Source organism: Pterocles gutturalis, unplaced genomic scaffold (genome assembly GCF_000699245.1).
Source record: "Pterocles gutturalis isolate BGI_N339 unplaced genomic scaffold, ASM69924v1 scaffold52318, whole genome shotgun sequence".
NCBI lineage: Eukaryota > Metazoa > Chordata > Aves > Pterocliformes > Pteroclidae > Pterocles > Pterocles gutturalis.
Window position 1 is genome coordinate 1 of NW_010125015.1, and position 11,922 is coordinate 11,922.

General features: G+C 41.1%; 1 protein-coding gene across 1 annotated transcript; it reads right to left on the reverse strand.

Annotated features, from left to right (window-relative positions):
* Positions 1–992: 992 nt before the first annotated feature.
* On the reverse strand, positions 993–8,645 carry NKD1 (naked cuticle homolog 1 (Drosophila); the record flags this gene model as incomplete). Its single annotated transcript, XM_010078392.1, has 4 exons — positions 993–1,567; positions 2,329–2,459; positions 7,383–7,467; positions 8,498–8,645. Coding segments are annotated over 4 exons (939 nt in total), but the record flags the coding sequence as incomplete, so codon positions are not given.
* Between the last annotated feature and the right edge of the window lie 3,277 nt (positions 8,646–11,922).

Consider the following 11,922-nt stretch of genomic DNA (forward strand, 5'->3'; position numbering starts at 1 on the left):
ATATTTTATATATATTTGCCAACATTTAAAGTGAGAAAGTATATTTTCCTCAATTCTTTCTCAAAACAAAGAACTGTGGATTTAAACAAAACAACACCCCTAAACAACCCCTCTCCTTCTCAAACCCCCATGAATTATACTTATGGCCCAAGCACTAAAGTCTAGTGATGCTTTTGAAAACCCCATTTCACATCCTCCTCTTTTCAAATGGTTACCCCAAACAGAATGGAGAGTAAGCAAGAGAAAAACCAAAAATAAAAGAAGTATATTTAAATATTACCCAGTATATAACAGACTGTACTTGTGTCAGTGAAGAACCTCCAAGAAAGTAAAGTGTAAGTCATACAAATGTAGCTCTGTTGACAAGTATAACTAATATTTCCTTGTAATTATTAAGATAATTTGAAAGGATGTGAACACAAACAGGCTACATGAATGCAGTATATTAAAATCCCCCCCTCCCCCATAGCACATTACAATCAATAACAAGAAAATAAAATCTGAATAATACTAGAGGTAGCAGCTGTTTGTATTTTCTGTTATTCTGAGTATCTCTGGAGTCCAACCCTTTGAACATTGCTCCCCTGACAAAAGGCTTGTGTGCGATCAGCCGACATACAGCAGACGGGTAAGCTAGATGTCTGCAATAGTGTTTGAAGTATCTTTCCTACTACAATGGAAGTAGTACTTGTAAAGAAGTGCGTTGACGACCTGTATTAAATCACAGCTCACAAAGCTATGGCTGTTTGCTGTTTTACAAGCCACTTAAAAAAAAAAAAAAAAATCCACAAGGTGTTTAAGTAAGCTATGCAGTTCCACAACATATAAATAGGGTAAGATTCAAGAGTTCCATATAACCTCTAAAATGTATGCTAGCTGAATATTAATGGAGTAACAATAATATTAATCATGGTAATGCCTTAGTTCTGGTATCACAAGAACGCATTTCCTTCATATGGGACGATTCTTCCAGGATGTTGGTGGGATCTCTTCTATGTCTGGTAGAAGTGATGGTAGTGGTGGTGGTGCTCATGGTGATGGTGGTGTTCATGTCTTTGTATCATTTGTCCAACTTGGCCTTCATATAAAATGACTGTGGGCAGGTCTCTCACGTGCTCCTTTTCCACAACTGTCCCTGGAGACTGGAAGGTTTTGCACATTTGGTGATTTTCCTTTGCCCTCTGCTTATGCTTCTTGTGAACCTGTTGAGATTGCAAGGGGAGGTAAGGAAGATTCTGGCCCATTCGTGCATTTGGGGAAGCCATTGGCATGGGTGCCCCTTGAAAAGGTTTATTTCTAACTGCCCTTCCAGGATGCACAGGGGCAACGTTTTTGCCCTGGGCCTTGGGAGACCTCACAAAGTGCTTGTTTGAGTCTTGGTTCCGGAGCCTCTGTTGGATTTCTGCAATCTTGGCATAGGAACTTTCGGCCAGATTGATGTGGCTTGGATCCACCACTTGACATTTCCTATGGTGAGCATGGAAGGTTTCAGGTTCATGAGAACGGGATCTAGTCTGATTCACAACTCTGCTTGGTGGGTCATGTTTTTGAGCTGCTGGAGGAGATCCTAGGAAATAACAAGCTGCGTTAGTCATCTAGTATTTCAAAGTTTTAATTAGTAGCAGGCAGTTGGCAGGGATAGCATTATTGGCAGAGTGAATTTTTCCTAAGGAAGTGAATGCAATTATAGCTGTCTAGTTTAATTACATTTAATAATTCCGAATAGTAAATAATACACACACAAATATATATATGTATCTATATAAGAGTGAGTGAGTGTGTGTGTATAAAAATCTTTACGTTACCTTCTCTTGGTCATCATCTATCTGAAATTCACCAAAATAACTGTGAGTGGAATAGCAAAATCTTGGCAGAGGACAAGGAAAGGGAAGAAATCCAAATCCCTTTAATTTGGGGACAGAAGCCAAAATTCCAGGTATGACCCTACATTCTCCTATTTTTGGGTCAGTAGTGAGTACAAAATAGGTGCTGGTATCATCTTGGGAATTAGATTAAACATCCAAAAATCAGTCCTTGCCTCACCCATAGACTAACCTCAATAATTTAGATGTAAAGATTGTTCTCCTAGGCTCACCTCCAAGTTTAGCTACACAAACAAGTACTTCAAAGCAGGCTTGCGGCACATTAGCCACTCCATTGTGATACCACCTTCCCCAATAATTATCTCGCAGTATCCACACAGTCCTATTCCTTCCAGTAAGTCCCTACAGACGAATCACACAGGTTCACAATTCACTGCCCCTGACGTGGAACATGAAACTGAAGAAAGAGAAGATGAAAAGGTTGCAACATAAATCACCAAATTACCTGGCCCAAACTTTGATGTGTAGTTTTCTATTCCTGCAAGATCCAAATAGTGGTTTCTCCTTTCAATGTTCTCATCAACACAATGACGATAGCACCCACTTTGCTCTGGATTGTTCTCGCTCTGGTGGTATCTGTCAGCAGGAAAGAATTTCTTTAAAGTTGTTATCACCATCTGCAAACCAACAACTAATGGCCCCTTTGAAGTGACAGGGGTTGCTCACAAAGAAACAACAAACGCTTGAAATTCTGGATGACCGGATTTGCTAAGCTGATAGGCCTGAACTGACTGTTCTTTCCCCCCGTATAAATCGACCCCGATGTTGCAAAGCAAAGGAGGCTTTCAAATTGCATCATGCCTGCAAAAACAAATAAAAATGCTCCTAGGGTTTATTACATTCTCTCTTGGTGCCAAACCATTCAACTGATTCTCCGATTTGGACATGCCAAAGAAAATCTGCTGTTTGATTCATGACTGTTCCCACCACGGTCAGGAAGCACTGGAGTAAGGCTCATGTCAGATAAACATTCATCTGTATCTGCTTCAGAAAGACAGGCAACAGCACAGGTGTAGTAACTAGAGAGAGCCTGAGAAGAGAAGGTGTTTGGTAGGACACCCAGAGATAACCGCTGCTTTCCAAAATACGATTAATAAGGTCAGATCAGCCGCTGGCTTCAGAATCGTGACTCCTTTTCTTGCTCAGCTTTGCAATTTTATTTATAGCAGAACTATTTCCTGAGAATGAATATCTGAAATACCATTCATTTATGAGGCAGAAAAAAATCAGGCAGAGGTTTACAGTATTTTAGTCCATAATGCCAAACAATTTAATTCAGCAATTTAAATGGATGTCTGCAGATATGAACAATATTTTCAATATAACAAACAGGATGAGCAGTAAAATCTTGATGAAGTCACTGCCTGTCATTCAGATAGTTCAGTCTCCAAGTCCACAAGACGACAGGCTTTGCTCTTTCTCGGTGTGACTGCACTGATGTCAGCCTAAGACCAGAATCTGGCCTGGCATCCTACCCTGGCTGCTAAATATGGGCTCTGTACTGTGTGGTGCCAGTACTCTGCTTTTAGTCTATTAACACATTTCCAGGTTTCCAGAGGCTGCTGATCCCGTTGAGCTTTGGCACAAACTGCTTTCCTGGTCTAGAGTAGCACTTGTTCAGGGACGTTACAGAACTGAGTCGCCTGTGTCTCTCCCTCAGACACAGGTCTACAGTTTCTTTGATAGAAGTCACAAGACTTGACCTACCTGGAAGATCATTTTTCTCTACTTTGAAAGAGGTAGAGTCTTCTGAATCAAGGAGAGTCTGCCTGGAAACCAGGTAAGCTTTAAAGACTCTGAGTCAGCTTTGAACTCCAGAAGTGACATGGGGTACTGTCAAAAAAGAGGGAATGTCCAGATATTCTTTGTTTTTGGATACATGGCCAGCTTGGTACCTTTCCTGCCTCAGACACACCTTCACAGGTTGTTACACTTCAGCAGGTCAACATGAAAGATCTCTGGGGCTAGGACCTGGCTAACTGAAGTTGCCAGGCATGAATTGCCTACAGAAACCACTGGGACTTGTGCACATGTTCTGAAGACAACGCACAGTTAGCCCAGAAAACACAGCACTGGGCTTGATCCAACACAATTAAGCAATCCTGTATACAGCACTGTCTGTTGAAAACTAAGTTACCAGGGAACCTGGTTTTCTTGTTATGTAATAAATTCCATCTCTCATCAAGACGGGGAAGAAAAACTACGCCAGGACTGCCAGAGCTCTGCATTCTAACAGCTTGCTTACATGCAAGAGGAGGTTCAACAATATTCATGCAAATATACAGAGTGAAGCAATTAAGTACTGATGAGAGACGTGCCCCACTGTCAAAGAGAACTTCACTTCTGAGAACCGAAGCGTCTGGCACCCAGTCCCACAGTGCTCTCTCTCCTGCATACACAGGGGAAGACACAGGCATGAATCAACCGTGCAGTGTGTAAAAATACACAGTGCTGTTACTGTTTTCTGTTTTGGTTTGGTTTTTAATAAAAAGAGGCATCTCCTTAAGTGTTTGTGGGGTGTGTGAAAGCCCTTTCTAAAATTCTCACACTGGAGCATCATCCTGTGGCCAGCACACAGCAATACAGTAGGTACAGTGACAGACCACAGGGCAGTAAAATGCAAGGACATTTCCTGAAAGCTACGCTCACTGATAACACAGAGTTTAAACCAGTCAGGAAGATATCACTTAAGCAGGAACGAAAGAGAGAGTGAGAATGTGTATCTGTGGGTAAAAGGAAGATGTTTCAGAGGCTGGTATGCATCATGTTTTCCCTGTCGCACTAAATGAAATTTAAGCTAGAATGGCATGAAGATACCCAATGCACAAAGTTGCTGCCAGGGCTCATCCACCATCCATTTTGTACCGCGCACGCCAGGCAAGCTAGCTATGAATCTAGCTACTTGATCTTGATACTCGTATTAGCCCTACAGGTGAAAACTCCTGCCTGTAGCTTCCAGCAGATGAAAAATCTAACCCATCTGTCTCCCACCTTCAGGATAAAAACATTTCTATCCATTTTATCTTGAATATTAATCACATCTTGTCTAGAATTCCTAAGTGACTGAATTTGTGAAATGTGTGCACTTCTCACGAGTCCTCATTGCTGCTTGTAAAGGGGAAGCCTCTGCATTAATTTGGTGAGACACAGAGGGGCCTCAGGGAGCTTTCCTGAGGGTTAGCGATTTGGCCAGAGTGCACAAACATCTCTGCAACATAGACACTGTGAAAAGGACATTCTTTGTCCTGTCCACATTTAATGAGATGCAGCAAAAACTATCTGATGCTGATCTGCTGATGCTGATCCGCTCAGCTCAATATACAGACTTGTCCTATCTAGGAAGCCTCTAACCAAAGGGATGAGAAGGACAAATGCAGCAGAGCCAACATTCTACCTCAGCATTTGATGCTTCTGTGACTGTGGATTTAAATGGAAATGGCTGCTGTGCATAAAACCACTACGTTTGCAAAACCAGGACTTTAAGGTGGATGGGAGGGGGACTTCAAACTGAAAGGGGATTTTTGCAACAGATTATCAAGTAAAAATGGTCCATTAAATTAATACAGCACAAATTTTTGCTAATGGGCAGGCAGAATCTGAACACCACATCTAGGCCACCAAGCAAAACCACAGAGTATTCTTTAGTTCACAGAAGATTTTGTACAGAGTTGCTAACAGAAGATTAGAAGTAATTTTAGTTTTCTTTTAATCTGAAATTTGATTGTCCTGGGATTTACTCACTGGGATAACTCACTAGCCTTTTTCCTCTATCCAAAAAAGGGAGGCACAGTTGTGTTGTCATTTTAATAAGACTGAATGTTCCCTCTCCTCATAAATCTATTATGTATTCAGATAAATATCCCTAAATCCTGGGAAAGTCAAAAGTGGATTTTTTTTTAATTTGCAGCTGAAGAAACAAATGCAACTAATGATTCAATGTCATTACTGTAGCATTTCAGCAAACACTTCCTTCTGCCTTAACATGAAAGTTAAACTCCTAAACCAGATCAAACCTGTCCACCAAGATGACCTGTTCAGAGCAACCGATCTACATTTAAATGCATCAAAATTACCTGCTTTTGATTTTTCTATCCATTAAAATACCAAATTCAGAAAAGGAATAGCACAGCTACATGTGACTGAGAGATTAACATTTCTGTTAGCTGTAAAAAAATTTAATATTTGAAAAATACATTGCAAATTATTATCGCACACTCTGAAGTTCGGTGCAGGTAATATCTACCTGTTAGGCAGAACTCACGATAACAGGACAGATACACACGATTACACATTTACAGAGGAAAATGGCCTGTGCTGGACTAGCATCCAAAATAATATTGTACATTCTGTTAGGGAAGAACTAAATTCCCTTTTTTATCTAATCTGTAGGTGGCTGCAAGTGTACCTGCAGCTGTTTGTAAAAGAAACCACTGTGCCTGTGCTCTACTGGAAATGGATGCACTCTGAGCCACACGGGCTGGGTTCCACTGAAAGACAACAGACAGGTATTTTTTCAAGTGGTGAAATGTATTCTGAAACTTACGGAAAAAAAAAAAAGAGAAATCATCCCAATTTTCCTGCAAGATTACATTGGATATATCGGTTCTAAGCAAGTGGGCTAATTCCTACATGGGTACTACCTAATACCGAGTTCTGTAAAGGAGAAGTTGACCCAAAGCTGATGTGGCAGTGGGGAAGCATGGTTTCTGGCAGGCGGGAGTCAGCAGAGATAGCCACTCTGCTAAGCCACTGCAAGGTAAGAAAGAGGTGAATTTACTTCTCCTACCAAATGTACAAACACACTTCGTAAGTGGAGTTGAGCCACCCCACAGTTGCCATAAGCCAGAACCACCTCAGCAGAACGCAGCACGGAGGAGGCAGTGTGCTGGAGGCTCTTGCTCGTCACTTACTCTGTGGGACACAGCCTGTGTAGACCACTTGCAGTAAAGCTAATTGTCTGCTGCTCTGCTGCGAGCTCTCTTCTTCCCTCCTTCTCCTGGGTACTGTACCCAGTGCCAGCTCAAAGCTGCTTCCTTTAGGAGGAGAGGTGGCAAGGAGAAGCAGGTGTGGCTATGACCTGGCAAACAAGATCAAGTTAATAAAACCTGGAGCTAACTGAGCTGACAAGCAAAAAAAGATGGGCTGGAAGGAGGACAGAGAAAGGCAGGAGCTGGCCTCGATGAGAAGGTTTTAGGACACTTTGCCAAAAGACTGTGCTGTAAACTCCACTAGTAGGCACAGTATTTGCAGATGAAAAGACACTGCATGTCCTCCAAAGAGCCAACAAAAGAAGAAAATTTGAGTAACGGGCACTACAGATTTGCTTGTTTTAATATACAAAGCATCCACCCAGAGAATCTGCTGACAGTTCCACAGTGAAAAACTCTGTAATTCCCCTGCTTTAACATAATTTTTAAAGATAAAGCAAGCAAGCAAGAAATCAGTGGTTGAGGTTTCCTCAGAGGAACCCTGTCAGGAGACAGGGTTCTTTTCCCTTACCTGAGAGAAGCCCGCTGCTTCCTCTCAGAGCTTCTTACTTCTTCATTAGCTTTGCTTTCCGCTCTATGCCTGGCACTCTGCAGATCTGCCAACAAGAGAAAGTCCATTATTCTCACATTACTGTCCTCGCTGATCAGCATAGCTAACATGCCACACTGCAAATACATTTTTTCTTGTCGGTAGATCAAGATGTAATGTATCATTTGGTGTAACCCTCTCAAAAGTGCTTTTGTCCGCACAGCAGATTTTAGGCAGACTTAACCTTGACTGTAGGACGTTAGTCAGGGTTAGGCTGCCAGCCACGTGGCAGGTTAGATGGAGCCACGTTCACACTGATGTACTTGTCCCTCAGGAGCGCAATGCTGCACTAATGCATCTCAGAGCTCCCCAGCAGCACAGATGTGTTTATGTCTGCACTTGACTGGGGGGATGTATGTATTAAAACTGAGGTAACAAGGCTTTCCTTTTGGATAAAGTGCCTACCTTTTCTACTGAAGCGCTAATTTAAATACTTTTAAGTATTTTAATTTAGTACTGCTTTATCTACTGAAGTAATCATGCTGATACAACTATTATTAGAGTGAATGTAAAGTGAATAAGCCATCAGAGTATATGCCATTTTATAATGGTAGGCTCTGCCAGTACACAAAATTGTGCGATTTTTATGTATAGATTCATAAAGGTTACTTACACTTAATTACTTACTCTTATCCAGCAGCAGTGATAGCTATGCACTTGCAGAAAACATTTTATACTACTACACTTGTTTCCACACCAGCTGAGCACTGCAAGATCAGCTGAGTTAAAGTGGTACAAGTCAAAAAGGCCTTAAATCTGCCTGGCAGTACACAAAGACTATTGCATGATATATAGGTTGTTGCTGTTGCCAAGAGGAAAGAGTCAGGAGAGAGAACCCTAATTTGCTTAAGAGACACTAAAAGGAGAGTAGGCAATTTTGCACCCAAGATCTTAAAACAGGTTCATGGGTTTTAAAATACCCACATAATTATTTGCCTTTAAGTACATATTTATATTATCAAAATATGAAGGTGGATTTTTAAGAGACTCTTAAAAGTTTTTCATATTTTTTCCCATGCCTGCTTGCACATCCTTACCAGTATGATTTAACAAGATACTCTTTTTCTTCTGGCTGCCATCTGGTGCCACAGTAAGTTTCACTCGCAGAGTTTTGCTGGAACTAGGAGAATGGTTTACTGATGCATCAACTACCTCATAGATGGTATGCAGCAAGCTGGTAATATCCTATAGTTGGATTGAAACACAAAAGGACACACTATTGTGAAAATGCTATGAAACCCACAGCTTCAATACTTATAACTATTGTAGACTTGGGACTATTTAAATGCTGAAATGACCAAAACAAATACAGCAAATGAAGAAAATCTCGGACATTACATTCTTACTAATTCTTGGGTTTTTTTCCTTGGGATAGTTAAATGGTTGATTATATAGAAGAAAACCAGTAAGGGAAGTGGCAGAACTGTACAACTCAGGTTTGGAAATAAATGACGTCTGAATGTTACTCTACCATATGAGCATTAGGGTCTAGCTTATTTTGCAAAATTCAAACCAGTACTAAGCTTACATTTTCGAACAGCAGAGGTTATCCAGTCAGGCCTATTACAGAACATTCTTCACACATCTCTTTAAAGGCAGTGGGATGTGAACAAATGCTTACATATCTGGCTATATCAAAAAGAGCACTAGCCAATTTTAATAAGCCAATTGTTTCAAACAGGAGAAATACTGTTTCGTAACTGATGATGCCGAAAGGTCTCTCAGGTTGATCTAATTGAGCCGGGCTCAAATAGGGTACTACCTTAAATTGCCAGGATGAAAAGTAAATGTCTTGGCTCACTGCTTTTCCTCAAAGAGATTTCACCCAAACTGATCTTGCGCACCAACGTAAGGCCAAAGCATACTGATCACAGTAGGCTATAAAGACCCCATTCAATGTATATCTGAGAATTTCTCCAGAAATAACAAAATTCTAGAGGGTCCAGACTTTGTCTTAACATGTACACTCTCTAACTTTTCTGCACTCAGTGGAATTTCTCCAGACTTGTGAGTTCAAGACAACATATTCATAAAAAGAGCAGAATCTGCAGTCTCTCCTTTGCTTCCCCACTGAAGTATATTTTTCTATATATGGGCTGTTACTGCAGCAGCTGCTTTCCATCCGTTTGACAAGAACCACTGTCTAAAGCTTGAATGAGGGAGAGACTGCTCAGTGACAATCCAGTGGACACCTCACAGCTCTTTAACACATCTCACTTCTCACTTTAATTTGAAACCCTGCCAGACCTCTAAATAGACACAGCCGTGTCTGACAGTCAGCTTGAAGGGCTGGATTTTTATTTCATCTATGAGAAAAACCCAACCCAAGCAAGAACATAAACAGACCAACAAACAAAACATATCTGTTGCTTTCTACACCCTCCATGAATTATGTTCTAGGACCCTTGTGCTATAATCCTACACCTTGATGAGCCAAACCTCCCCCTCCAGCAGAATAATTAAGCACCATATTTGTTCCTAATGGGGCCTCATACGCTCACCACTTTGGTGAATGGAGCCTTTCCCATACACTCCTCTAACAAGTGCTGGTTAGCCAACATGCCATCTTTCCACACAAGGCTACTATCAAGAGATTATCAACTCTTTCATTCACAATAATCGGTCCCCCTTCCTTTTTTCAGCTCCACCAGATGTTTGTACAAGCTGATCATCTAGTCTACTTTAACTTCAATGGTCAAAGACAAAAAGTCTTTACTCCCACTGTCCTTTTACACCATTTTTTTTCCAGTGATGAGGTCTAACTTGCCAACGGGCATACAACCTGCCCCTTGTGTTCTGTGAGGGTCTTTCTCACCAAGCTGCTTGACTCAGCGGTTTAGAAAGTCCTCCCAAAAGCTGTCAAGGAAGGCCAGATGCAACATTAGTGTGACACATACTTGGCAAGTCAGAAATATCTGCATGCACATATCTCATCAGGGCAATTACATCTCTCAGCCAAACAGCCCCCAATTAACCCAAATTAACGCCCAGGCTCCAAGCAACTAAAGAGGCTGCACAGAGGTATCTGGACACCTTGTGGCCCTACGCTCTGCTGCCTGTGCAGTTCCTTACATGTTTAATACGCAGCTTCCTCCAGGACGATCTGAACTGCTTTGCATTCTGGCACTGAAGGAACGTGGTGGTCAGACTGGATACGTACCAAGATCGAGGTTAGGGATATCCATCGGTAACCGCTTAATGCTTATGCTGATCTTTTAAATACCGACAACAACATTTTTATTATAGGATTCATTTACTTGTGGTCCTAATTTGGGGTTGGCAATTCTAGCAAACTGACAGTTCTGATTTGGTCAGACAAGTCTGCTCGGGTCATTCACTACTCTGTCATCTGCTAAGGTCCTGGCTGAGTAGGTACCAGCTACAAGGCAGCCTGAACCTCCTGTTGATTTCCAGTCATTGCTTCACAATTATAACATATAAATTCCTGAGGCACTGATCTGGTAGGAGTGGTCTTCATCAACATGTTTTGAGCAGTGACAACCTTCGCACAGCCCTTTTTTGGCAGCTATTATGGTAATGGCTTCTTGTCAAATCAGTAGCACTAGACCATTAAAATGTATGTTACAAAATTCATATTTCATAGTTATGTCTATATTTACCCCCAAAAGAATTTTCATCTTCCAGTAGCCTGCCAGGAGACTGAGGCAATTTATGTTCCCCTTGAAGTTATCCCACTGAACGTTATCTGCATTTGAATTTCGTAAAGAACTGCCTAAAACCCTTGGCCCAGCTTTAAAACCCAGCTTTACCTTCTACACACCAGCTTGTGCATTTCACTGTCCTCAAGAAATTTATCATCAAAGATCAAGAATAAAAGCTAGTTAAATCTTCCCTTCCTCTGATACACCAACCAGCATGTCTCAGGACTACCTACCAAAGAATCTACTTTTTCTGCACAATGGATTATGATTTTTACCAGTCACATGATTTTGCAACTGCTTTGCTTAAGACTGCCCGGCACTTCCCGCACAAAAAGTTTCATCCCACATTTCGCAAACTTCCTCCCTGTCTACACGAAAAATAAGCAAGAACAGATTTTTCAGTGTTTCCCATTTTTCAAAAAATATCGTTTGTTTGGGTTTTTTTACTGAAATGTACTTTAAAACCATTTCTAGTTAAGAATAATTGTGGATTTTAAAATTAGTATATTAAATGAGTAAAGAGAAATAAGAATAATAATTATAAAAAATTACTGCTATAAAATCCTTTATAGCAAACGTTGTACTTAGAGGAGAAGTAGGCTGCATGAATCTAACATCTGAAGGGCTTCTAGCATGCAGAATTTCTGCTGGGGTAGCTCGTTTAATCAAGTAAGAAAACTGAAACTACGGCATTTTTCCTCAAGAAGGAAAACAAGTGCTTGCTGGGTAGTATCCAAACAGCCAGCACATGCTATACCCCGATTTATTTCGCAGAATCACACAGAATGTTAGAGATTGGA